At 43.8% G+C, this 27023-nt stretch overlaps 2 protein-coding genes and 1 long non-coding RNA gene across 6 annotated transcripts in view; 2 read left to right on the top strand and 1 right to left on the bottom strand.

Moving 5' to 3' along the window:
* Positions 1–3461, top strand: part of rpgrip1l (RPGRIP1 like) — a 26738-nt gene extending 23277 nt beyond the window's left edge. For all 4 annotated transcript variants that reach the window (XM_024803260.2, XM_076886985.1, XM_076886986.1 and 1 more), the window contains 2 exons: positions 1076–1212; positions 2681–3461. In XM_024803260.2, coding sequence (XP_024659028.2) covers positions 1076–1212; positions 2681–2796 — 253 coding nt within the window. In that variant the 3' untranslated portion in view covers positions 2797–3461. The remainder of the gene's footprint in view (positions 1–1075; positions 1213–2680) is intronic.
* Positions 3462–5753: 2292 nt separating this feature from the next.
* Positions 5754–8790, bottom strand: LOC143419748 (uncharacterized). Its single transcript, XR_013099758.1, has 4 exons — positions 8531–8790; positions 7947–8135; positions 7484–7576; positions 5754–6207 (listed from the first exon to the last, which is right to left on the bottom strand). It is a non-coding gene; the product is annotated as an uncharacterized LOC143419748 (long non-coding RNA).
* A 317-nt stretch (positions 8791–9107) lies between these two features.
* nox5 (NADPH oxidase, EF-hand calcium binding domain 5) lies at positions 9108–26968 on the top strand. Its single transcript, XM_004571507.4, has 17 exons — positions 9108–9182; positions 12627–12769; positions 12849–12999; positions 13243–13453; positions 16139–16376; positions 17351–17504; positions 17587–17759; positions 17834–18016; positions 18097–18229; positions 18616–18758; positions 18838–19014; positions 19411–19455; positions 20542–20666; positions 21077–21161; positions 21243–21342; positions 25339–25505; positions 26090–26968. Exons 2-17 carry the CDS (start codon positions 12650–12652, stop codon positions 26219–26221), a joined length of 2337 nt encoding a protein of 778 aa, XP_004571564.1. The 5' UTR covers positions 9108–9182; positions 12627–12649; the 3' UTR covers positions 26222–26968.
* The last annotated feature ends 55 nt before the right edge of the window (positions 26969–27023 follow it).

The raw sequence follows: 27023 nt of genomic DNA, 5'->3' as shown, positions 1-27023 counted from the left end.
AAACTCAGGGAACGTGCCAGCTTCAGTGCATAAAGAGGGAAACACATCATCATGTAGCAGTTTCAAATATCCAGCAGCCTTGAGGTTTCCATTGATGAAGGATGGACCCACTATCGTTGTTCCCATATACCACACCAAACCATCACTTTTGTTGTTCCAACAGTCTTGGAGGGATCCATCCAATGTGGGTTAGTGTCAGACCAATAGCGGTGGTTTTGTTTGTTAACTTCACCATTCACATAAAAGTTTGCCTCATCACTGAACAAAATCTTCTGCGTGAACTGAGGATCCTGTTCCAGTTTTTGTTTTGTTCATTCTGCAAATTCTGTGGCCGATCTGGGTCATCCTCGTTGAGATGCTGCAGCAGCTGGAGTTTGTAAGGGCGCCATTTGTGAGTAGCTAATATCCGCCCAAGGGATGTTCGACTAATGCCACTCTCCAGTGACATGCGGCGAGTGCTACGCTGTGGGCTCTTGCTGAATGAAGCTAGGACAGCCACTGATGTTTCTTCATTAGTGAGTTTTCTTGCGTCCACATTTTGGCAAATCCAACACTGAACCAGTTTCACGAGCAAGCAGTTTGCTGACTGTAGCATGGGAGATGGGTGGTCTCGTAGGGTGTGTTGCATTGAAATCTGCTGCAATGACCCAGTTACTGCGTTCACCAGATATCAACACGATTTCGATCCTCACGTGTTAACCTCTTCGACATGTCAATGGCTGTGAACAAAGAGAAACTTGTAAATAACTCATGAAAGAATAAAGTTACGTTGAAACCAAGCACACCATTGTTGTTCTTGTGACGTTACCAATAAGTTTGATGTGTCACATGGTCCTCTTCCTATTGAAAAAACAAAAGTTGTATCCAAGATGGCTGACTTCTAAATGGCCACCATGGTCACCGCCCATCTTGAGGAGTTTGCCCCCTCACATATACTAATGTGCCACAAACAGGACTTTATATCACCAACCATCCCCATGTTATTACGCTGTATCCATATAAGTGCCCACCCTGTAGAACAGCCAGAGTCCAGGTGCTGGCAGGCTATGCTAACGGGACCGTCCTTTCCCAACAGAATCCGGTTCACAGTGGTGAGCGAGCCTCCAGAGGAAGAGGAGCAGGAGAGGGAGTGTGAGGATGTGGGCGTGGCCTTCCTGAGGATCCCTGACATCCTGGAGAAACAGCGAGACGTGACAGAGGAGCGTTTGAGCGGTCAGCACGCACCGAAACGATAACCACCAACAACACGACCACAGCAGCCTTTAAAGTTCTTAAAAGCAGAGACGCAGGAAACAAATGCTTTTCCTAATGTTCACCATTTTAGCTGATCTAGATTACGACCTCCAAATAACAGTGTTTGCTCGAGCGGCTTTCTCAGTGGTCCAGACCATCCTGCAGCATTTGTCTTTGAGCAGCTGGCGAGTGTCTGCCTCTCTGGGTTAAATCTAGATGTCAGAATAGAAGCAGTCAGTCCCTCGTTCAGTATTTCCGTTTGTATTCCTGCACGTTGACATGATACGGTAGCATCGGTCCCTCCCAGATCCAGGACACATGCTATGGTAACAGTTTTTGGCGTTCTAGCCTCGTGGTTTCTCTCACCATCACAAACATGCTTGATTGTTGCAGACCTGCTGAGTCGAGGAAACCTCTGTGAAAGACGTTCTTAATTTTAATTAATTAATGAATTTTTTAGTGTTGTGAGGGGAATAGTTCCTCTTTGAAAACGTGCGTGTCTGAGCCCACAGTAGGTAACGTGGGTAAAACTGTGGGGCTGTGTGGCCAATCCACACTTATTCCATCCAGGCCCGACATGGGTCATCCCTGGATTACTGCTGCACTGATGATCGATGAGTTCAGGTCCTTCAGCACGAAGCGGACAAGCGAAGTGCGACTGTGGGGCGACTCTCATCTGGACTCATTCAGATTGCACTCAGGCTGCGAGATATCAAAAGGCCGAGGAGAAAGCACGAGTCGTTTCGACATGAGCGCGTCTGCCGTCCGCAGGGGAAACTCGAGGCCTAGGTTTCACGTCAGCCGAGTGATGTTGACGAATTCCTCACTACATAAATGGCCGTCTGCTCAGCCGCGCCCGCTCAGTCCACGTACACGCGGGTGTGCTCGACCGTGACATCACCGTAACACAAACATGTTTACTTTGTCTCGTATTTCCGACCATGTCTGCCACTGATTTTCACACGTTCCTCCTCTCCCTGTGCTGCTGGGGTCTGTGTCACATCATGATAGCGATATCATCCACCCTGCACGTGTGTGTCTGTGTGTTTTTACTCCTGCAAACACAACGTGATTTGTGGAGTTTGTGTCTCCTGCTGTGACGACCGTGTGAACTCCAGGGAGCTCGCTCTCTTCACCGTGATGTAGTGATGTGTCGGTCGCGAACGAGACGCCTCTTACAGCCGACTCTTTGAAGTGAACAACGTGAGCCGGCTCCGAGTGCTTGTGTATAAATACACAAACAATACACATGAAATAGACATGAAAGAGTGAGTAATACTTACCTGATGCAGTGTAAAATGATCCCAGTACTGCAGCGAGGGCTGAGCAGTTACAAACAGCAGAATAAACAAATAACAAACTAAAACCGTCTGAGTCTGACAGACTGAAACCCAAAATCATTCCCTGAATAATCACAGTACACGTGTGTGTGTCTGTGTGTTTGCAGTGCTGGACGTGGAGGACAGCAGCGAGGTGGTCGGCACCCTGACGGTGTCCGTGGAGTGTCTGGAGGCTCTGCGCTCCATCATGGAGGAGGAGGAGACCGCCATCAGCAGGCTGTGAGAGGCGTCTCAAATGTGACGTCTCTGTAGTTTCAAAGCGGTGAATAAAGAGGACTGTGCTGAAGTCTGCTGTGAGCCTGTGAATATGATTCATTGTTTGCTCTTCTGCAGTTTCACTGTTTGTGAGCGAGAAACAAAGCGTGCCTTAAATTTTGTCCTTCCTGCACGAACGTTTCGATTCTGTGCAAAGAGGATGTGTCTGCAGCTGTGGCTTAGAAAGACATAAATCATGTTTCTGACGTTAATGCATAAAATCAGCTGTGATGTCTCGGTGTGGGGAAAAGAATCACAATCATTGTTGAAGTCATATTTCAAGTTGGAGTGGGGTAGAAGAAGGATTATGGAAGGAGCACTTCATCGAAGAACCACAAACACACACAACAAAACACAGTATAACACAAATGATGCCTCGTGTCAGGCGAAGCATTGATAACATAACACATGCGCAACATAAGATTCATTTACCGTCATTACGTCAGCACACAAGCTTCACATCCATCAGTTTTCACAGTGGGCAAAAAACTGTTGTTTTGATTGGTTTTCTTCTTGCTTTGATAAAAATCTTCTTCCTGTCTGAGTCCTCTCGTCTGTCCGTGCTGAAACAACATTACACAAAGTGATGGGCTCCTCTGTAACAAGAATATTTCTAATAAATACAAGAATAAAGCAACTAAGCTTCTTTTTTTTCTCTTATGAGTCACATGTTTCACCCTTTTATCGTTGTTTTTTCATATTTTTCTTCATTCACACTGTTTTTATCCTATAATTTTGATCTCATTTTACCTCCGTACGGTGACGTAAGAATGGGAAAAGCTGCATGTTCGGTGAATCTGTGTGTTGTGAGTAGAATAAAACAATGATTGGAACAGAATGTGCTTAAGTTTACTTAGATAACAGGGAGTGACTGTAATTTGGAAGAACGGGAAATGATTCATAAGTGTGTTTTTTAGGATGACTTTGTCAACCCCTGTTTACAGGACTATAGTGGACTTTGTTCAAACCAGTTGGTTTAGCTGTAAGTCCTGGTGTGTAACTGTGCAGAGTAAGGGATTTATTGACAGTGGGGGTCTGCCTGTCATGAATGCCACAGTTACAAGCCCCCCCCCCCCAGACTGAACAATAGAATTAGTGGAAAACTACTGAAGAGGGGTGACACAGTTCCCATGAACTGAGAAAAGTCAAGCGTGCAGCTGCCAAGATGCCACTTGCCACCAGTTTGGCCATATTTCAGAGCTGCAACATCACTGGAGTCCCCAAAAGCACAAGGTGTGCAATACTCAGAGACATGGCCAAGGTAAGAAAGGCTGAAAGACGACCACCACTGAACAAGACACACAAGCTGAAACGTCAAGACTGGGCCAAGAAATATCTCAAGACTGGTTTTTCTAAGGTTTTATGGACTGATGAAATGAGAGTGAGTCTTGATGGGCCAGATGGATGGGCCCGTGGCTGGATTGGTAAAGGGCAGAGAGCTCCAGTCCCACTCAGACGCCAGCAAGGTGGAGGTGGAGTACTGGTTTGGGCTGGTATCATCAAAGATGAGCTTGTGGGGCCTTTTCGGGTTGAGGATGGAGTCAAGCTCAACTCCCAGTCCTACTGCCAGTTTCTGGAAGACGCCTTCTTCAAGCAGTGGTACAGGAAGAAGTCTGCATCCTTCAAGAAAAACATGATTTTCATGCAGGACAATGCTCCATCACACGCGTCCAAGTACTCCACAGCGTGGCTGCAAGAAAGGGTATAAAAGAAGAAAAACTAATGACATGGCCTCCTTGTTCACCTGATCTGAACCCCATTGAGAACCTGTGGTCCATCATCAAATGTGAGATTTACAAGGAGGGAAAACAGTACACCTCTCTGAACAGTGTCTGGGAGGCTGTGGTTGCTGCTGCACGCAATGTTGATGGTGAACAGATCAAAACACTGACAGAATCCATGGATGGCAGGCTTTTGAGTGTCCTTGCAAAGAAAGGTGGCTATATTGGTCGCTGATTTGTTTTTCTTTTGTTTTTGAATGTCAGCAATGTATATTTGTGAATGTGGAGATGTTATATTGGTTTCACTGGTAAAAAGAAATCATTGAAATGGGTATATATTTGTTTTTTGTTAAGTTGCCTAATAATTAAGCACAGTAATAGTCACCTGCACATACAGATATCCCCCTAAAATAGCTAAAACTAAAAACAAACTAAAAACTACTTCCAAAAACATTCAGCTTTGATATTAATGAGTTTTTTGGGTTCATTGAGAACATGGTTGTTGTTCAATAATAACATTATTCCTCAAAAATACAACTTGCCTAATAATTCTGCACTCCCTGTACACTCAAAAAAATAACTCTTTAAATGAACATAAAAAAATCATGGAAAGAATTTCCACGTGATTAAATTGCTTTATTTTAGCATTATGCAATTCTGTTACTCCAACTTAATGCACTCAAGTTGGACCAACTTAATTAAAGATTGATGAATCAACGTATTTACTGCATTTTGATCCAATATATTTTAATAGTGTTGATCCAACTTAAAGAGTTTTGTTCCAACTCAATTCAGTAAGTTTTCTCCAACTAATTTACTAAATTTGGTCCCAGCTTAAGTTAATTGAGTTGAACCAACTCATACAAATTAAGTTATTCCAACACAAGTCTTTAATGCTAATAGAAAGCAATTTAATCACGTGGAAATTCTTTCCATGATTATTTTAAGTTAATTTAAAGAGTAATTTTTTGGAGCATTTAACAAAGTCTAGAGTCTGGTTAACATCACTATTTCACTATTACATCTAAAAGGTAAATAAAAATTTGTCATACACATCTTTTTGTTTTCTCCAATTTATTGAATTTATAGCAAATTTCACATAATGTATAAAGAATACATGAAATGCAAGTACAAGTTAAGTAGTGGACAAAGTGGAAAGTTAACCTGTTAAAACAATTTTTTAACAACAATGAACGGCTGAATCAGGTGATTTTCCGATGACTAATACAACTACTTTGAAGGTCAACAGATGCACTTTCAAAAAAGAAAATATCTGCAATTATTTTAGGTTCATGGTCCAGATACATGGTGTAGCTGTTGTAATGGGAACATTTCTCAACGAGAAAATAGTCTTTTGAGAACCTGTACTTTGTGTGCTGTTGGATAGTTCGTGTGCATCTAATTCCATAAGAATCTTCTGCAGGACTTCAAAGGTGTACCTGAGTTCCAGAGGGTAGCTCAGGTTCAGTGAATAGACCAGACCAAGCAACATTATCACTGCAAAAACTACATTGCCCAACTCACCCATCACTTCCACCCCCTCTAGAACAATCACAACATCCTGAGGGTCATCGCCAGGCTCCGCACCCTCTGACCGAATGACACAGATTCCAAAGACTGTCTCTGCTATGGCAGTGGCGATGCTTGTTATCAACTTCCTGTGACAATAAAACAAACAAAAAAAAGATAATGATTTCTCACTAATGTCCATTGCAAACAGTTTTAAAAGTAAATATCTGTTTTACATTAATGTAAAATACCTAAAAGCTTTATTCATTCAAGCCTTATAATAATGTAAATGTAATCAAAAATGACTGCCCGATATTTTTCCTGACTCAAGAGAAGTTCATTCAATACCTCAACAATGTCTTTCAAAATCTTGAGTTGTGATAGGGGTGACTGTGGCACAGGAGGTAGAGCAAGTTGTCTACTGGTTTAATCCCTGGCTTCTCTAATCTGATACTAAAACTATCAATGGGTAACATACTGAACCCCAAGTTGCTCCTGATACATCCATTGAAGTGTAAATGTTACATAAAAATCTTGTATGAATGAGGTTATTATAATGATATTATAATAATGATAGTATAAAACACTCAAGAATGGTGTGTGTAGTATCCAGTGAGAAACTTAAAGCTCTTACTTTTCCTATTTTAAAAGGTATTTTTTACAGCCACCGGTAATTTATAGGAAAACCCCATCCCCTGAAACTCTTTTATGTAGTTCAAGCTTATCTTTGATCATCTCCTTAGTTAAGGATACAGGCAAGTTAATGTTAAGGTTCGTTCGAGTTAGGGAAGAGAAGAAAGCAAGCCCAAGCCGAAGTAGGTGTCAAAAATAGTGAACTTTATTACACACTTTGTGCACTAAGTGTGGGAAAAGACAATTTGCAATCGAATCCTCTCGTCAACTGAAGCATCAGTCTCCTTATATTGCCATTATGACATCACAGTTGGATCTTTACTGGAAATGATCTCAAATGATGACAATTCCCCGCCTATCACAAAGTTTTCCCTTATATAGACATCAACTGCTACTCTTAAGAGAAAAACAAGTGTGTATTACATTGTGCATTTTGTGAAAGTGTATCTATCAGAAAAATTGTCCTCAGATGACCCTCCTATTATTACTAAGTGTGTGTGTACACATTCATGTGTTGTATAAGAGCGTGCATGTACTTTAAAGGCCTGTGTACGTGCAGAACTACACGCAGGCGGGCCGGGCCCAACAGGACTGGTGGGTCTGAATGGTGTGACTGCACTAAAGTGCAACAACTTTATATAAACAGTCAGTGTGCATTAATATTTGCTCAAAGTAACACAGATGTAATTAAAAGATTATACTGTCAACAGATTCAACAATGGTAAATGATTAATCAATGATAACTGATTGTGAGAATACAAAATAAAATATCTCCTGATCACATTAACATACCAGGTAATTCTTCACCAGCTTCTCAGGATCTTCATTCAGGTACATGCAAAGACCTTTGGCGATGTATTCTCTTCTGATTTCAACAGCATCAGTCTTTATACACAGAGGGGGGAAAAAACAAATATATACGGAAATCCATCTCAACGACCTAGCAGTGGGATTAAAGAACTTTTAGTTGAATTACCAGGAATTTGTGAGAAATACAGAGGCTATTGTTTTACAGTCTTAATCTTTTCAAATAGTATTTATGCATTTTAGACAAGTCTTTCATTTTAATATTGTTTTGTAATTTGTGTATTAATTTAATCATGCCATACCCCCAATTCAAGAAAGTTTAGATGATGTGTACATAAAATCAGAATGCAATGTTTTCTTGGTCTCAAAACTATATGTCACTTACAAATGAATATATTACATTTTTAACATGGGAATGTGATAATTTTTAAGAAAAATATTAGCTCACCATGAATTTGATGAACTGGCCTGCCAGCTCTCCAGACCTTTCACCACCTGATAAGATTAAACATTTATTATCTTTACAGGAGGGAACTGCAAGTCTCCAAGTTTATTAAGTAGAAAAATATTTAATTTCAAAAAAATTAAAAAACAGGAAAACATATCTGTTCATGTTTTGTCTTTCCTCCTCAGTGTACTAAAAACACATAAATTGTTAAATAAACTACTGTCCATCAGTTGCAACTTACAAACTTACAAATTTCAACAACCCACACGTAAAATGTAAATTTATCACAACAGTCTCTGTGGTAGAGCCAAACTAGCTTATGTGCAGAGGTTAAGTTATAAACAATATCTATATTTGGAGTAGCTAAGTCTTTCATATTAGGCTATCATGCTAGCATGACATTGTGCTATATTCTTGCACTAACGTGTTAGCTAGCTAGAATGGCATAAACAAACAGATATTTTAAAAAACAAAAACAAAAAAACAAATGTGAATAAATAGAACTGAAAAGAATCGATAAACTAAGGATACCTTTGTGCAAAAAGTATTTTCATCAAGATGGATGAAGATAGATTCACTCTTACCTTTCCAAGATGACCGTGAAGCAAACCATGTGCTTTCCTGCCTCTTGTTGTTTAGAATCTCACGTGATCTTGTGATATCGCGAGTCTTTAAGGCAGCTAACCACTCTTGTTAGATTTTATCATGTCATATCAACAAGAATAAATTTAAGAGGCGCTAAGTTGATAAATTTCATGTAGATCTTATATGATTTTATTACGTTCACCTTAGAAACATAAATTCATTGTGTTCAAATTACATGTTAGAGTCTTGTAAATGCAATAACCACCAAATTTCACTTTTTTGAGTGTATAGTGGGATCTCCCAGTGTGCACTGGTAATAAAGCTTTGATGAAAAATACTTCAGCTTCATGTGACTCTTCTCCAGCTGAATATCAAAAGGATCGGTGAGGTCAAGACGTGAACCTCAGCAGTATCAGGAATAACAAACTTATAAAGATAATAAAAGTCTAGTTAAACCATGTGACAAACCCGGACTCACCTGTGGGGTTAAACGTGTTTCTGCTCTGCTCCATGTTGTTTTTGTGAGGGCTGTGGGATGTCAGCTCCAGCTGACACGGAGGAGGAGGAGGAGGTGAGGAGGAGGTGAGGACGGAGCTCAGAGGAGACAGAGAGCAGCTGAGGACGGAGGAAGACTCGCCGCAGCAGATAAATGTGAGTCTGACTTTAATTTGTGAAACTAATATTTTAAGGATTTTCAGGAAAAGATGGATTTCAGAGACTTCATGGCTCAGTGAGAGTTTCAGGTTTACACTAAAAGGTCAGTTATCAGAAACCCGTGATCATATTTTGAATACATTTTATTTTGAAGGCAGATTTAAAATGTTTTGGATGATTAGTCTGGGCGGTTTCTGACCTCCATACAGCAGCTCACACTGAAAGCTGTCGCTGCCGTATGGAGGTCAAATAATGCCCGAATGACTACAGAAAAGCAGAAGGATGGAACCTGTACAGACGCGTGGACATTCCTGCTGCTCTCTGATTGGCTGAACTGATCTCGGGAGGTGAGGTGTGAGGCGCAGCTGTGACTCTACGGTCAGAAGCTTTATTTAAAAAACAGCTGAAATTTTTCAGGCTGGGACTCTGAAGGACTTTCAGGTTTGATTGTGGCGATGCTTCGTCGCCTTACGTGTATTATTTGTTGTCTCTGCATCCGACGTCTCCATGACGACGGCATCGCCGCAGATTGTCCCCGTGAGGGAAACCAGCAGGACGCCCACGAGTCCAGCTGCTCGTGAAGGCTGACGGTTCAAATTCCACTCAGATCCCAGCGGAGACTCTGCGATCACGAACCTTCAAGAACTTTACAAACGTGAGAAGCTCAAGTTTGATTTAACAGAACGGGAACGCCATCGTTACCGCCACGGGGAGGAAAAGACTTCAAATACAGCTGCATTAGAGGCTTTGACACAACCTCAACTGGAAGATGATGCTCGTCTCTAAATGTGGGTAAAAGGAGACCTTTCACCTACTGTCACCTGCTCTGAGCACACACCTGTCCCACCTGCTGAGAAGAGCCTGAATGTTTCCCAGAATGCATTGCAGGCCTCAGACTGAGACTCATGCTGTTTTTAACACAGTTTAAATGATCTCCCTGGAAAAGTGATTGCACAGAACCAAATCTGGACTCGATCACCACCAACCAATCAAATGTCTGCATGACATCAGCAACCAAACACACCGGCTTTACAGAAAGATGGAAAAATTAGAATCATGTGATCGTCATCATCACTTTTACCGCTGGTTGCACGCTGGTTTGCATTCTCCAATCATCACTCCTCTTATGAAGGTTGATGCAGTCCGAAGATTTATTACACAGCTGCTCCACAAGAGCTTTTCCTTTTATTTGCCTTGCTGAGTGTCAGGAGCGCCGGCCTCAGTGATTCCTCATGTAGTGCAGTAATAACCTGTTTTGTACATGGCAGAGGGAACCCCTCAGCCTCTGAAGGACACATAGCCGTGCTGTTGCTGCAGTAACAAGAAATGGTGCAAAGAATAAAGATTAAAGGCCAGATGATATCCAAACACCCGTTCTTTCAGCCCGAGCCTGTTTTACAATAATGACGCTGATTTAGACATTCAGATTCACACAGATTGCACATTTGTCCTGCTTCCAAATGATGATGATTTACAAAACAGGCCGGTTTGCTCATTTCATTAATCCACTCCTAGTTTTGCATATGCACAGAGTAAAGTCGTTTAGAATAGAATAGAATAGAATAGAATAGAATTCAACTTTATTGTCATTGCACATGCACAGGTACAGGGCAAGGAAATGCAGTTTGCATCCATCCAGAAGTGCTTTAGTGATATAGATATATTACAATATATATTAGCAATAATATAGATATGTGAGTATATTACAGAAATGGGTCTATTATGGTATGTTATAATGTACACGGTATGAAGTATGTTGTGAATATTCTATAACTATAAGTATGTACAGGCTGTAGTGAGTACAAGCTATGTACAGGATATGAATATAAATATGAAAAACTATACAGAATATGAAATAAATAACTTTACAGAATCTGGGATATACAGCTATACAGAAATGGGAACTATGCAGGTTATAAACAGTTGTAGGATTAAAGATTATCGAATGTACAGAATGATTATTTACACAGAGCTATACAGTAGTGCAGTTAAGATAAGTGAGGGTGTAGATAGTTTCTACAGAGGCTATATAAAGTGCTAGTGGTTGTGAGTGGTGGTTCGCTCCATGTTATTATTGTGTGTTTGAGGGTACAGTTGTCCATTTGTGACAGTAGATGCGGGAAAGGGTTTGTGAAACTCTGAACTGGTTCTCGTTCTCTTTGAATTTCTGCACGACCTGGTTTCATCTTAAATTCGTTAACACTGTTGACCCTGAAGAGATGTCCCTGCGTCTCGACAAGGACAATATGTTACGGTTTGGAGGAGGACTCAAGCGCAGGACTCCAGTTCTGATGCTCACAAGAAGGATTTATTTACAAGTCACCAGGTGTATATACAAGAAGGTGCGGGGGGGTGCTATATACAGCTGAGTGGGGGGAGAAGGGGTCCCCAGGGAAGTCCAGGGGAAAGCACGCGTTCTTCAGATCATCCACACACACGATCACAGGCTCACACTCCGACACTGCCACACGGGAATCACACGGGGGAAAATCCTGGAAGCTCTGTAGACAGGGAGACAGGGTTAAGAACGACGCACAGAGGAAAACACTCTTAACTAGACTTTCTGTAGCTTGACTTCACTAACGCGTGGTAGACAATGATCCAGCGACGAACAGCAGTCACCTCTTGGCTTAAATGCTGCTCCCCTTAATGAGACCCAGGTGTCTCATCTCCCGAGGGCGTGGGCCGAGGGCGTGGGTCGAGGGCGTGGGCCGAGGGCGTGGGTCGAGGGCATGGGCCGAGGGCGTGAACCCACAGTGAGTTCCGCCCCGGCGAGAGAGAAGAGGAAGAGAAACAGAGAGGGCGGATCAGCATGCAGCTGATCCGCCTGGCCGTGACACAATAAGGACCAGGACGAGTTTCACCCTTTAAAATATGACAAGAAGAATTTCTGACCAAGTCTAAGCATATGATGAGACAACCTGAGTAATAATATGAGCTAATAAAACACGTAAAAGGAGATTCAAATGGGACCCATCAATCCCAGAGGGACTCAGCAGACTCACAGAGCAGAGCAACTCAGATTCATTCAATTCAGTTTTATTTATAAAAATCACAACAACAGTTGCTTCAAGGAGCTTTATAATGTAAGGTAGATCCTACAATAATACAGAGAAAACCCAACAATCATGTGACCCCATATGAGCAGCACTTTGGCGACAGTGGGAAGGAAAAACTCCCTTTTAACAGGAACAAACCTCCGGCAGAACCAGGCTCAGGGAGGGGCGGGGCCATCTGCTGTGATTGGTTGGGGTGAGAGAAGGAAGACAGGATAAAGACATGCTGTGGAAGAGAGACAGAGATTAATAACAGATATGATTCAATGCAGAGAGGTCTGTTAACACATGTTCGCTCTGATGGAAGAAGAGTAATTAGGATTACATGAACAGGCAGATCAAAACAAAAAGCTAGGTTTGATGCTTGCTGGCTTGTCCCCACCAGCTGCAGCAGCAAAGCTGGTCACCATGAGTCTGGACGAAGACGCCCGCTGGCTGGAGTGGGTGACCAAACAGTTTGAGACCATCGCCGGAGAGGACAAAGAGATTGACCTGGAGGAGTTCAAAACAGCTCTCAAGGTCAAAGAGGTGAGAATGGACTGGTGAGCAGTTTAGAAAAAACACCTGAAATGGGCCTCAATAACTCGTGTCCTCTAATTGTTCGCAGTCTTTCTTTGCTGAGCGTTTCTTCGCACTGTTCGACTCAGACGGCAGCGGCTCCATCAGCCTGGACGAACTGCTCAAAGCTCTGGACCTCCTGATCCACGGCAACGAGACCGACAAGCTCCGCTTCCTGTTCCAGGTCTACGACGTGGATGGTCAGCATTCGCTCATGCATCAACATTTACAACATTTACAACAAGAGTTATTTTCAAATGTTTCAGTCTGTCTAACAGTTGTAGATAAGAGATAGCTGACGTCCTGAAGCAGGTAGAGGTCAGTTATCAGTTTTGTGGCCATGTTTCATTTTTATAACTCTGTAAAAGGCTGATGGGGTATCATCGTCAGCCCGCCAGGTGACGGGGCAGTTTCACTTAATCCTTTTTGCTTTCTGTAAACAGGCAGCGGTTCAATAGATCCAGACGAGCTGAAAACGGTTCTGAAGTCATGTTTGCGTGAGAGCGCCATCTCACTGCCGGAGGAGAAGCTGGATGACCTCACACTGGCTCTGTTTGAGTCCGCCGATAAGGACAACAGCGGCTCCATCACCTTTGAGGAGCTCAAAGCTGAACTGGAGACGTTCCCCGAGGTGATGGAGAACCTCACCATCAGGTCAGTACTGATGTCTGTTTATACACCTGTAAACCTGCAGACCTGCTAATACACCTGTAAACCTGCAGACCTGTTTATACACCTGTAAACCTGCAGACCTGCTAATACACCTGTAAACCTGCAGACCTGTTTATACACCTGTAAACCTGCAGACCTGTTTATACACCTGTAAACCTGCAGACCTGCTAATACACCTGTAAACCTGCAGACCTGTTTATACACCTGTAAACCTGCAGACCTGCTAATACACCTGTAAACCTGCAGACCTGTTTATACACCTGTAAACCTGCAGACCTGCTAATACACCTGTAAACCTGCAGACCTGTTTATACACCTGTAAACCTGCAGACCTGCTAATACACCTGTAAACCTGCAGACCAGTTTATACACCTGTAAACCTGCAGACCAGTTTATACACCTGTAAACCTGCAGACCCGTCTATACACCTGTAAACTTGCAGACCTGTTTATACACCTGTAAACTTGCAGACCTGTTTATACATCTGTAAACCTGCAGACCTGCTTATACACCTGTAAACCTGCAGACCTGCTAATACACCTGTAAACCTGCAGACCTGTTTATACACCTGTAAACCTGCAGACCCGTCTATACACCTGTAAACTTGCAGACCTGTTTATACACCTGTAAACTTGCAGACCAGTTTATACACCTGTAAACCTGCAGACCCGTCTATACACCTGTAAACTTGCAGACCTGTTTATACACCTGTAAACCTGCAGACCTGTTTATACACCTGTAAACTTGCAGACCTGTTTATACATCTGTAAACCTGCAGACCTGTTTATACACCTGTAAACTTGCAGACCTGTTTATACACCTGTAAACCTGCAGACCTGTTTATACACCTGTAAACTTGCAGACCTGTTTATACACCTGTAAACCTGCAGACCTGTTTATACATCTGTAAACCTGCAGACCTGCTAATACACCTGTAAACCTGCAGACCTGTCTATACACCTGTAAACCTGCAGACCTGTCTATACACCTGTAAACCTGCAGACCTGTTTATACATCTGTAAACCTGCAGACCTGCTAATACACCTGTAAACCTGCAGACCTGTCTATACACCTGTAAACCTGCAGACCAGTTTATACACCTGTAAACCTGCAGACCTGTCTATACACCTGTAAACCTGCAGACCTGTCTATACACCTGTAAACCTGCAGACCTGTTTATACATCTGTAAACCTGCAGACCTGTCTATACACCTGTAAACCTGCAGACCTGTCTATACACCTGTAAACCTGCAGACCTGTTTATACATCTGTAAACCTGCAGACCTGTCTATACACCTGTAAACCTGCAGACCTGTTTATACACCTGTAAACCTGCAGACCTGTTTATACACCTGTAAACCTGCAGATCTGCTAATACACCTGTAAACCTGCAGACCTGTTTATACACCTGTAAACCTGCAGACCTGTTTATACACCTGTAAACCTGCAGACCTGTTTATACACCTGTAAACCTGCAGACCTGCTAATACACCTGTAAACCTGCAGACCTGTTTATACACCTTTAAACCTGCAGACCAGTTTATACACCTGTAAACCTGCAGACCTGCTAATACACCTGTAAACCTGCAGACCTGCTAATACACCTGTAAACCTGCAGACCTGCTAATACATTTGTAAACCTGCAGACCTGTTTATACACCTGTAAACCTGCAGACCTGTTTATACACCTGTAAACCTGCAGACCTGTTTATACACCTGTAAACCTGCAGACCTGTTTATACACCTGTAAACCTGCAGACCTGTTTATACACCTGTAAAAATGCAGACCTGTTTATACACCTGTAAACCTGCAGACCTGTTTATACATCTGTAAACCTGCAGATCTGTTTATACACCTGTAAACCTGCAGACCTGTTTATACACCTGTAAACCTGCAGACCTGTTTATACATCTGTAAACCTGCAGACCTGTTTATACACCTGTAAACCTGCAGACCTGTTTATACATCTGTAAACCTGCAGACCTGTCTATACACCTGTAAACCTGCAGACCTGTCTATACACCTGTAAACCTGCAGACCTGTTTATACATCTGTAAACCTGCAGACCTGTCTATACACCTGTAAACCTGCAGACCTGTTTATACACCTGTAAACCTGCAGACCTGTTTATACATCTGTAAACCTGCAGACCTGTCTATACACCTGTAAACCTGCAGACCTGTTTATACATCTGTAAACCTGCAGACCTGTCTATACACCTGTAAACCTGCAGACCTGTTTATACACCTGTAAACCTGCAGATCTGCTAATACACCTGTAAACCTGCAGACCTGTTTATACACCTGTAAACCTGCAGACCTGTTTATACACCTGTAAACCTGCAGACCTGTTTATACACCTGTAAACCTGCAGACCTGCTAATACACCTGTAAACCTGCAGACCTGCTAATACACCTGTAAACCTGCAGACCTGTTTATACACCTGTAAACCTGCAGACCTGTTTTTACACCTGTAAACCTGCAGACCTGTTTATACACCTGTAAACCTGCAGACCTGTTTATACATCTGTAAACCTGCAGATCTGCTAATACACCTGTAAACCTGCAGACCTGCTAATACACCTGTAAACCTGCAGACCTGCTAATACACCTGCAAACCTGCAGACCTGCTAATACACCTGTTCTGTTTTTCATCTTCCCCTCAGCGCTGCTAACTGGCTGAAGCCTCCTGATCTGGACCAGAAGAAGCGTCACACCCCTCGCTACCTGACCCGGGCCTACTGGCAGAACAACAGCCGGAAGCTGCTGTTCCTGGCTGTGTACTCCCTCCTTAATCTGCTGCTGTTCATCGTCGCCATGTTGCGCCACAGCTACGGTGGGCCTTGGTTCATGGTGGCCAAAGGCTGCGGCCAGTGCCTCAACTTTAACTGCACCTTCGTCATGGTATGACACAAACTGCATCCTTACGTGTCTGTGCCTCTTTCCCTCCATCGTGGTGCCGGTGCAAGAAATGGCTTCCGGTCGAGAGCCGGTTCTCCCACCGTGCCTTTTCGGCTTCAGCCTGCATTTCCATTAGCATCATGTTCCATCCACACTATGGTGGACATGCGATGTGGGCTGCATAAGTGGAACATCTAAAAGGCCGTCTTTGCTGCATTAACCCCTGACATAGCCACCATCGGGTCCAGTCTGGACCAGTTGGAAGCAGTGAAACCAGTTCTAATGCCAGCACCACATGGCGCCACATTTCTACACATAACACTCATGAAAAGGTTTTTAAATTTGATGCACTACTCACAGCAGATGATACCTAAACCTATCAGAGCTGTATCAGAGGAGAACTAAACTGATTGTGGATATAAAACAGTAATTTTACGCTGACTGATTTTTTCTGTCTACACAAAAAAAGCAACAAAAGCAATAAAGTAACAAACGTGCAGCTGCTCCTGTTTATGTGGGTGCTGTCTGTACCAACCACAGTATTTATCACAGTCATTAAACTCATGATCACCCAGCAGAATGAAGCCACCAGTTAACCCAGCTAAACCTGTGAGGCAATAATCATTGCACCACAGCTGAGTACTTTCACACAAAGGAAAGGAATCAGCAGAGAGGGGGCTGTGCTGTGTCTTAGTGTCCAGCAGAGGGCAGCACAGACGTTTCCTTCTCTATTTATCTTGTGCAGTGCAGCTGAAAACAAAACACACATGTGCTGATTCAAATCAGAGCTGCCTGCAAACTCAGATAAAGCCAGGAAAGAGGAAACACCCAGGAGTCAGATCAGCACGTAAGCTGCATCACTGAGCTTGGACCCGCTGCACCATCCTGTGATTCAGAGTGGTGTCACATGACAGTATGAGCGTAAGTCCAGCTGAAATCTCAGCACACGCGTGTTGTGGTGGCGTCTTCGTTTCCAGGTGCTGATGCTGCGGCGCTGTTTGACCTGGCTCAGGGCCACGTGGGTGGTGAGGGTGTTTCCTCTGGATCAGAACATCCTGCTGCACCAGATTGTGGGCTGCGCCATCCTCGGATTCACGCTGGTGCACACCGCCGCACACGCCTTTAACTTCGGTATAAGCACACACCCACAAGCACACAGGTGTATACAGGTGTAAACAGGTGTAGACTGGCGTCCCGGTGCTGTTTGTCTCAGTCCAGATGACGGAGAGCGGTGAGTACAGCCTGTGGGAGTACCTGCTGACCACCCGCCCTGGGATTGGCTGGGTGAAGGGGACAGCCTCGCTGACTGGAGTCGTCCTGCAGGTGCTGATCTGCCTCATGGTGCTCTGCTCCAGCACGTTCGTGCGCCGCAGCGGACACTTCGAGGTAATAGACACGGTTTTCTCTGTGTGCGTGGTCTGCTTCCTGCCGCGAGATGCTGACCGCCGTTTCCTCCGCAGGTCTTTTACTGGTCTCACCTGTCCTATGTGTGGGTTTGGATCCTGCTGATCATTCACTGTGCAAACTTCTGGAAGTGGTTCGTGGTTCCAGGTCTGGTGTTCGTGCTGGAGAAGATCGTGGGGATTGCCGTGTCCCATATGGGAGGCCTCTACATCGTGGAGGTCAACCTGCTGCCTTCCAAGGTGCCGAACACAAAGCGAGCCCGGCGCCCCGATCGGCGCCCGAGGTCCACCGATGTCTGATGGTGTTTTTTGTCTGTCAGGTGACTCATCTGGTGATCAAGCGTCCCCAGTTCTTCCAGTTCAAACCTGGAGATTATGTCTTCATCAACATCCCAGTGATCGCCAAATATGAGTGGCACCCGTTCACCATCAGCAGCGCTCCCGAGCAGTCAGGTACACCTCACACTCTCAGCACTGAAACAGTCCTCATAGGTTCAGCCGGTCCCAGACTTTTGGATGCGCTCTCAGGGCTTTCTGTCCGCTGGACTGCAGTGGAGTCTGAGCTCTACGTTACACATGAGGTAACATTTCTAGTAAAAAAACCCGCAGATTCCACCTGCTGACACTGAGAACAATGAGCTGAAAGACTCCAGCAGGTATAACTGTGGATGGGAATGGCAGAACCTTTCAGCTTAGAACGTTGGTTTGTGTTTATTGATCCTCTCTGATGAGATTTCAGGTAAAAGCTTCGGTCTCCTTTTTGTTTAGTTTCTCTGGGTGGGTTTTAACCGTCTAATGAAACTGGTGTAAGTTCTGTGTCTTCACTTGTCGTTCTGCAGATACTCTGTGGCTGCACATCCGCTCGCTGGGCCAGTGGACCACCCGGCTGTATGAGTACTTCAGAGAGCTGGAGAGCGAGGCTCTGGGTCCCAACAGACTCGCCACCAGCCTGCGGAAGCGCCGGCAGCTGCCGAGAGCTCAGGTTAGACTCTGACACACCTGCACTCGCTGGGTCTCCGCCTGCTTCCTGTGCGTGACATCTCCAATGTGGTTTCCTGTAGGACGACATGTTCAGCTCTGCCGATGGTAACGGAGCCGTGGCGTCTAATGAGGACGGCGCCATCGAGCTGACGATGTACCGACAGAGCGGCTCGCCGTCGGGGGAGGCCTCCGAGTCCGGAGATCAGGGACTCGTGCAACCTTTTCCAGACGGTCTGGGATCAGCAGAGCGAGGAGAGGTCAGGAGGAGAGTTCAGCCTTTAACAAATATGAATCTACTGCACTGAGAAGAACGAACCACATCATAAGTCTGAGACATTCATCCCTGCCTCGTAATGATCGCTATGAAGGGCCAGACATGTAAAGTTTATCTACATGCTTCAATAAATCAGTAACATAAATACAAATATCCTCGATCATATTGTTGGAAATCTCTGTTATTAGTTCCAGAAAACATGTAGTTAAATAACACCTGCATCTGCAAGCCACTTTGCCCCCCTCCTTACTGAAATATATTTGAACCATTTTCTTTGCCCAGTAAACTTACAGAAATCTGATGACACCTTCAATGTGTGTTTGGTTTACTGACAGAAGAGTTTTAGTACATGTGTTTCTGGTTTTCTTCTAAACTGCAGGTTTCTGCCAAGCTGACTGAGAACCACAGATTCTGCAACATCAAGGTGAGGAGCTCAGAGCATGAATCAGTTTTTATATGATTGTGTATAAGTTACAGTGAGAAGAGCTCTGTGGCAGTGTTGAACCAGCAGACAATTATTATCATTATTTTATCAGCCTTCGCACACAGTATCAGGTTTTCCCCTGAAAGTCCAAAAAGCCCAAAATTTGGAGGTTGGGTGGAGGAACATGTTATTAAAATGGACTTAAACTCCCTGACAGTTGGTAGTTCAGGCAGTTTCGGCTCCTTATAGGGCAGCAAGAGATTCATATGTTCAGATTCAGATTCTTCGGTTTATGTGTGAAAAACTTGGTTTGGGTTTACACCAGGGGTGGGCAATCTCAGTCCACGAGGGCTCGTGTCCCCTGCAGGTTTTAGTTGTGTCCTCGAACCAACACAGCTGGTTTAAATGGCTAAATTAGCTCCTCAACATGTCCTGAAGTTCTCCAGAGGCTTGGTAACGAACTAATCATGTGATTGACCCAGGGTGAGATCTAAAACCTGCAGGACACCGGCCCTCGTGGACTGAGATTGCCCACCCCTGGTTTACACTGACAGGTTTGATTTTGCAACGTTTTTCTCTATGATGTGAAATTTTCTTCCTGTTAAAATAATTTAATATGAGTTTGAAAAAAACATTTTTTATTTGTATTTCTGATTTTTTTGTGAAGCACTTTGTGATTTTTATCTGTGAAATGTGCTATAAATACATTTTACTTACTTACTATGTGCACACAAAAAGGATTTTTCCATGTTTTTGCAGTGAGACCTGGCAGATCCATCACATTGCCTTTGCTTCGTTCTCAGCACTGTTTATATCATCTGTATTTCTTTGTAGAAAGAGTTTGTGTAAAAACCGACTCTGCTGGGAAAATAGAGCTCAAAGAGAGCGAACATTGGTCAGAGTCATTGTGCTGTTTCTGAAAAACTTACAGCTTTAGCCGAAACTACATAGGACCGAGAGTAGAACCCTGAGGAACACCTCTGACACTGTGGGTGAAACCGTTAACCTTCAGCTGACACAGGCGTAGTTTGTCAGGAATCGCTCGTTTCAGACGCAGCTTCTTGTTGAATGTCTGCCATGTGACAGTGTTACGTAGACGGGCCGTACGGGACTCCGACACGGCAGATCTTTGCCTCCGAACACGCCGTTCTGATCGGGGCAGGAATCGGCATCACACCCTTCGCCTCCATCCTGCAAAGCATCATGTACCGGTAAGACGCCCACAGACCTGTGCTCCACCCCTCAGTCCCTCCATCAGCCCAGCTGTTCAGTTCAAGTCATGTGTAAACTGCAAGTTTATAATCAGCTGTAATCTGTCGACATGCTGGACGTTTATTCAGGATCTCTCCTCATTGCTCTGCTGTGATAATATAATCAATGAGAATAAGCTCCAGTGATGTCCTCTTTCAGCTTTGCCAGAAAATAGAGTTATGTGATACTGGATCATTTTCAACAATAAATAAAAAGTTGTTCATTTTTTTTTACTTTTAGGACTCAGAAGGTTAGACGCGTTATAATTACGTCTCTCGTGTTCAGTCACCCTCTCCACCGTTTGTTTTTTTACAGTGAGTAAAATCATGAAATGAATATAAAACTGACTCCAGGTGTTTCTGCGGCTCAGGTACCGCATGAGGAAGCAGAACTGTCCCAGCTGTAAATACTCGTGGTGCGAGAACATCAAAGACAGCGAGATGAAGCTGCGCAAAGTAAGAAAAGTGCATCCCAACAACAGCTCACTGTACTGCAATGAAGCACACGTGGACACCAGGATGTTCTTCACCCTGCAGGTTGACTTCATCTGGATCAACAGAGACCAGAAGTCCTTCGAGTGGTTTGTCAGTTTGCTCACCAAACTGGAGATGGACCAGGCCGACGAGGAGCCGGAAGGTGAGAGAGATGCTTCAAATTAGAGAGGGAAAGAGCATGGGGAGGAAGGAAGGGATGGAGTCGGTTAATATTACGTAAATGGAAGTAAGCAGACCGGGTTATGTAATTAACGTGAGACTGGAATGAAAGAGTATTATCAAGTATGACACCCAAACTCTTAACCTGAGGGGAGGGAAGGGTGGGAGAATTTTCAATGTTAATGGAAAAGCTGTGGGCTTTGGTTAAGATAGAAGCTGTACCAACAAGTAAAACTTCAGTTTTATTACTGTTGAGTTTGAGGAAATTGGAGGAGAACCAGGGTCTAATCTCAATAAGACAGTTTGAGAGGGAGGTAGGTGGGAGGGATGAACTGGGTTTAGAAGAAAGGCAGAGCTGGGTGTCATCGGCATAACAGTGAAAATTTATATTATATTTTCGGAATATATAACCAAGACGGAGCATGTAAGTAATGAATAAAAGAGGCCCTAATACTGAACCCTGGGGCACACCAGCAGAAACAGGACAGAGAGCTGAAGAATGGGATTTAAATTGGATAAACTGAGTGCGGTCTGAGAGATAGGAGGTGAACCAGGTAAGTGGGGTATGACTAATACCAATGGAAGCTCACCGGTTCAGGAGAATATTGTGAGAAATGGTATCAAACGCCGCACTAAGATCAAGAAGGATGAGGATGGATAGGAGGCCAGAATCAGCTGCCATCAGAAGGTCATTGGTAATCCTTAACAGAGCAGTTTCTGTGCTATGATTGGGGCGGAAACCAGATTGAAATGGTTCATAGAGATTATGGTCATTGAGATGTGAATGAAGCTGGGCGGCGACAACTTTTTCAAGAATTTTTGAAATAAAGGGGAGATTTGATATAGGGCGAAGATGATCAAAGTTATTGGGGTCTGCACCAGGCTTTTTGAGAGTTGGAATAACAGAAGCCTTTTTCAGTGCTTCAGGAACAAGTCCAGTGTTCAGGGAGGAATGAATAATATTGGTTATGAGAGGAGCTAAAGAGGGAAGACAGGCTTTAACTAACACAGTAGGGAGAGGGTCAAGTTGACAGGTTGATGACTTAGATTTTTTAATGAGATTAGATACATCAGTTATGGAGGGAAGAGTAAAGCTTGAAAATAGCTGACAGGAAGACAGTGGGGGAAACAGGAAGTCTACTTCAGAGTCAGGAGCTCCCACAGAGTTAAGTTGACGGTGGATATCTGAGATTTTACAAGTGAAAAAAGAGATAAGAGAATTGCAAAAATCAACAGAATACATGTGGGAGGGGAATGTGTCTGGAGGTTTTGTAATTTTACTGAACAATGAATAGAGGGACATGGAGTTACCTTCATTATAACTAATTAAACCAGAGTAGTAAGCAGATTTGGCTGAGGCAATGCAGTCCTTATAGAACAAAACATGATCATTGTGCATTTCTTTATGTACAGTAAGTCCGGTTTTCTTGAATAGACGTTCGAGTTGGCGTCCTTTAGCTTTAAGGTGACGCAGGTCGGAGGTAAACCATGGAGCTGAACGGGAAAATGAGACAGTTCGATGTTTAAGGGGAGCAAATATGTTAAGAAGGTTATGAAGGTTGACATTATAATGACAAACGAGTTCATGAGGGGTTGAGGAGCAGTGGATAGATGGAAGGTCGTGGACGGCAGATGAAAAAACAGCTGGGTTGATATTACTAATTTTCCTAAAAGTGATATTACAAGAGACACAGGTTTTGGAAGCGGTTATGTTTGCATCAAAAGAAATAAACATATGATCAGACTGGGGAAACAATGTGGCTTTACAATGGGTGGGGGTAATGCCAGAACAACAGACCAAATCCAGGATATGACCTTTAGAGTGGGTAGGAAATTTTATGTATTGTAGAAGCCCAAAACTTTCCAGGCAGGAGGTAAAATCTCTGGAAAGAGGGATTTTATTATTGTCCATATGAATATTGAAGTCACCAGCAATGATGAGATTTGGAGAAAGTACAGAGAAATGAGTGAGAAGAGCAGAAAATTCATTTAAAAACTCCTTGTTTGGCTTAGGTGGCCGATAAACAGTACATATGATGGTGGGGGTAGATCCAGGGAGCTGTAGTGCAATGTATTCAAATGAATGGGAGGGAGGGGCAGAGACAGGGGCTGTATCCCGATTCAGGGTCTGCAGCCTTAAAGGCCGCATTTTAAGGCCGATTACGTCACAGCGACGCGACGAAGGCTGTCCCAATTTGAAGGCTGCTCGAAATGCGGCCCTCAAATGCGTCCTTCATTTCCCTGAATTTTAAGCCTGTGGCGGTGTAGACTTCAGTCGTGTCCAAATTCATGGGCTGCATCCTCCTGAGGACCCAGCCTTCGCGGTCTACGTAGGCCGGATCCTCAGAGGGTCGGGTAGGCCGGAAGTAAACGGCTGTGAAATTGGACGGTCTCGCCTTCAGATTAGCGTCGCCGCTGTCTGGGTGGAGTTCAATAAACTCAGCCGTCTGCTCCTTGCTATCTAAAATATAACAAGACACTGGTGTAAATTCTCGACTGGCTCATACTTCTGTTTAATCAGTTTTCTGTTTGACGTTTATTCAGCTGTGTGAAAACCAAGGAGGAACCCACCCGGGGGATTAATAAAGTTTTATTTTATCTAATCTAATAACTTTAATCTCAGCCAAACCGATTTACACACGAACAAACAAAACACTGAAAAAAGCCCAACAATAGCATTTTTAGGTTGTCTAAGTGACTTATATATTACGTTTAACCCAAGTAGCAAAACTCCGCGATGATCTGAAAATGATGTGCCGGGAGTTGTGCCGTTCTCGGCGGCTTCAGTGACCCTCAAGCTCCTGGCTAGCTGTCGAGCTGGTGGGTAGCAGACGTCTCCGAAAACGTCGAAGCACTTTTGCAAATATGCGATATCTTGATAAACCGAGCAGATATTTGATGTTTGCACAGCTACTTTCTCGCCAGGAGTGGAGTCATTGAGAGAAACAAAGTCATTGGGCTGTTGCCATGTTTCAGTCAAGCAAAGAAAGTCCAACTTACGATCACAGAGGAGATCATGGACGAGATGTCCCTTACCAGTGAGAGAGCGGATGTTTAATAGACCGAACTTGATGCTGGAGTTGCCATGCCTGACAGTGGGCTTAGTTGATCTAGCCAGGTGGGCCAGCACACTGTGGTCAGTCTTGCAGGGAGGACGACGAGTTTTTGACCAGATGGAAAATATTGAGTTAGTGTCACTGATGTTGAACTTCCGCCGAAGCCCTCGGTGGATATACCTGCGGCGGGGCTGGAAGGCGATGTCCGGGTAGAAGTATAGAGCCACAGGTGGAGAGACAGCCAGGCAGAAACAGAGCTGCAAAAGATCCGTAGCAGAGTACTGGAGAGGAGCTGTTGCCGGGTGATGAATGATGGATAAAAAAACCCCAGGTGAGCCACACCAACACCCTGTGGATCCGCATCTTAATCAGGGCCGAGCACTGAGCACAGACGGAGGGACCGAACACTGACAGCTGCAGCGCAAGCAATAGAAGCCCGCAGATATTGCGAAAAGAAGTCAAAGCAGGGTTGCGCCTTAGATACTTGGTTCAAATTGTCGTCAGCAACTGAAAAAAAATTATAATAAAAATAGTAATAGTAGATAATAATAACAACCGGTGAGCAGCGGCAGCAAGCGCGCCAACGTTCACTCGACCGGACGTCCAATATCTCCTGTGAATATTGATCGTATAGACGTCTGTGAGGGAAGTCTTCATCTCTGAGCTCAGTAAACACTTTCCTGATGAGTTTATGGTCTCAGCCGCTGGTTTCAGGTCTTAAGAAATAAAACGAATTAATTTTGGAAATGATGATGTCATTAGAGACACAAAGCAGCAGATTCAGGACAACGTCTGGAAATGTAGACAGACTTTGAAGACACTAATAATAGTTTTCATTATTGAGTTATTTCCTTCCACGTGGTGTTTAAAGTCCTGCAGAGACGCTGCTGTGCGCTCGTTAACACAATGCTGATGTTTGTTAGGACGCTTCCTGGAGATGCACATGTACATGACGTCAGCGCTCAGCAAGAACGACATGAAGGCCATTGGCCTGCAGATGGCGCTCGACCTTCTGGCCAAGAAGGAGAAGAGAGACTCGATCACTGGACTGAGGACCAGAACCCAACCGGGCCGACCCGAGTGGGGGAAGGTGAGGCGTTGCGTTGGTTTAACTTGGTCTTCTTCTTTTCTGTTATTGGTATTTTTCAAGGAGAGTTTGGGACCCTTCCTGAATAGTTTTGGAAGGTTTTGGTAGAGTGTCCTCTTTGGGTGACATGTGATCCTGGACCTGATAAAGTAACGTTGGGCTAAATCAGACAGGCTCAACACGGCGAAAATGTTTTGGCTTTAAATAGAGGCTACAAACAGAAAATAGCGTCCATGGACATCTGCTTCTCGGGGGGACATTCGCACCAGACTCTGTCAGGAGTCCCCACACATGAGTTCATCACAAATTCGGAAAGTTCTCCTTAAAATTTTGTAAAGACTGAAAAATTTAGCAATGAACCTATCTCTGAGGTTTCAGGCTGCCATGGATGGCCATTTAAAACATTTAAGGTCCTGGATGTTAGTTCCTGGAAAGGAAACTACTTCTTCTGGAGTTTATTTTATTGAAGTAGAGGGGAGACCGAGACATGATGGTTCTCCAATAGCAGTTTAGTTTTATCAATCAAGGAGCGTCGGTGTGTTTTGCAGTATCAGCTCCTAATAAAATACTCTGTGTGTGTGTTTCAGGTGTTTCAGAAGGTGTCTGAGGAGAACAAAGGGAAGGTACATGTGTTTTACTGCGGCGCTCCCGCTCTGGCCAAAGTCATCAAAGCTCAGTGTGAACACTTCGGCTTCAACTTCTACAAGGAGAACTTCTGAGGAGGTCACGGGCCGTCAGCACACACCTGCAGCTGTGTGCGTGTGTGCGTGTGTGCGTGTATCGCTGATGTTGTGGAGACATTAATCATTTTATGTGTTCACATTTTGTTGGACCCGCCTCCTTTTTGGGGGTGTGACGCACAGAGTATGGGGCTTTGTCGAAAGTGACCTATCGTGAGAGCAGCTTCGCATGATTTACAGCTCAAAATAATCCTTCTTTATCAGAAACTGGCCCTAGGAACTTCCTGTCAAAGTGGAATAAAGACAATTTGTGTTGCATTTGTATTTGTTGTAACTTCTGCTGCCCTCTTGGAAAAAAAGAGACCTGGTCTCTCAGTGAGACTTTTCCCTGCACAGGTTAGAGAAATATCCCAGTAATGTTTATGGACCTTATGGGTTTGTATGGAAGCTTGTTTCTACTACTGGAAAAAAAAAAGTGCCATCCACGAGTAAACAAAGTCAACCAAAAAAAGCTATTTTTAAAAACTTTTCTCTGAGTGATTTTTATGAAAAGTTTGACTTATTAATTTGAAATGTTAGGATACTAAACCTAAATTTGGACTTTTTCACAAAAATACTTGCGTATGGCACATCTTTATTTAATAATAAAATCTAATCTTGTTTGTTATTTTACTTATTTTAGATTTTAATAATTACTGTGTCTGATCCATCTGTGGCAGGTTATCGTGTTAATGATGTTTATGTGTATGAACTGTCCAAATAAAAACAAATAAATAAACATTTCTGATCTCTTTAATAAAAGCAACTGTTTCCAGGCTTTCTAATCGATGTCAGAGCTGCT

This window comes from Maylandia zebra, linkage group LG7, assembly GCF_041146795.1.
Source record: "Maylandia zebra isolate NMK-2024a linkage group LG7, Mzebra_GT3a, whole genome shotgun sequence".
NCBI lineage: Eukaryota > Metazoa > Chordata > Actinopteri > Cichliformes > Cichlidae > Maylandia > Maylandia zebra.
This window is presented reverse-complemented; position numbering and strand designations above follow the sequence as displayed.

What these genes read in the sequence shown, in the direction of transcription:
- nox5 (XM_004571507.4), top strand. Translation starts at nt 12,650, where the DNA reads ATGAGTCTGGACGAAGACGCCCGCTGGCTGGAGTGGGTGACCAAACAG. An exon ending in CAGCTCTCAAGGTCAAAGAG is followed by an intron (nt 12,770 to 12,848) that starts GTGAGAATGGAC and finishes AATTGTTCGCAG; the next exon opens with TCTTTCTTTGCTGAGCGTTT. An exon ending in GCCGCAGCGGACACTTCGAG is followed by an intron (nt 17,760 to 17,833) that starts GTAATAGACACG and finishes TTTCCTCCGCAG; the next exon opens with GTCTTTTACTGGTCTCACCT.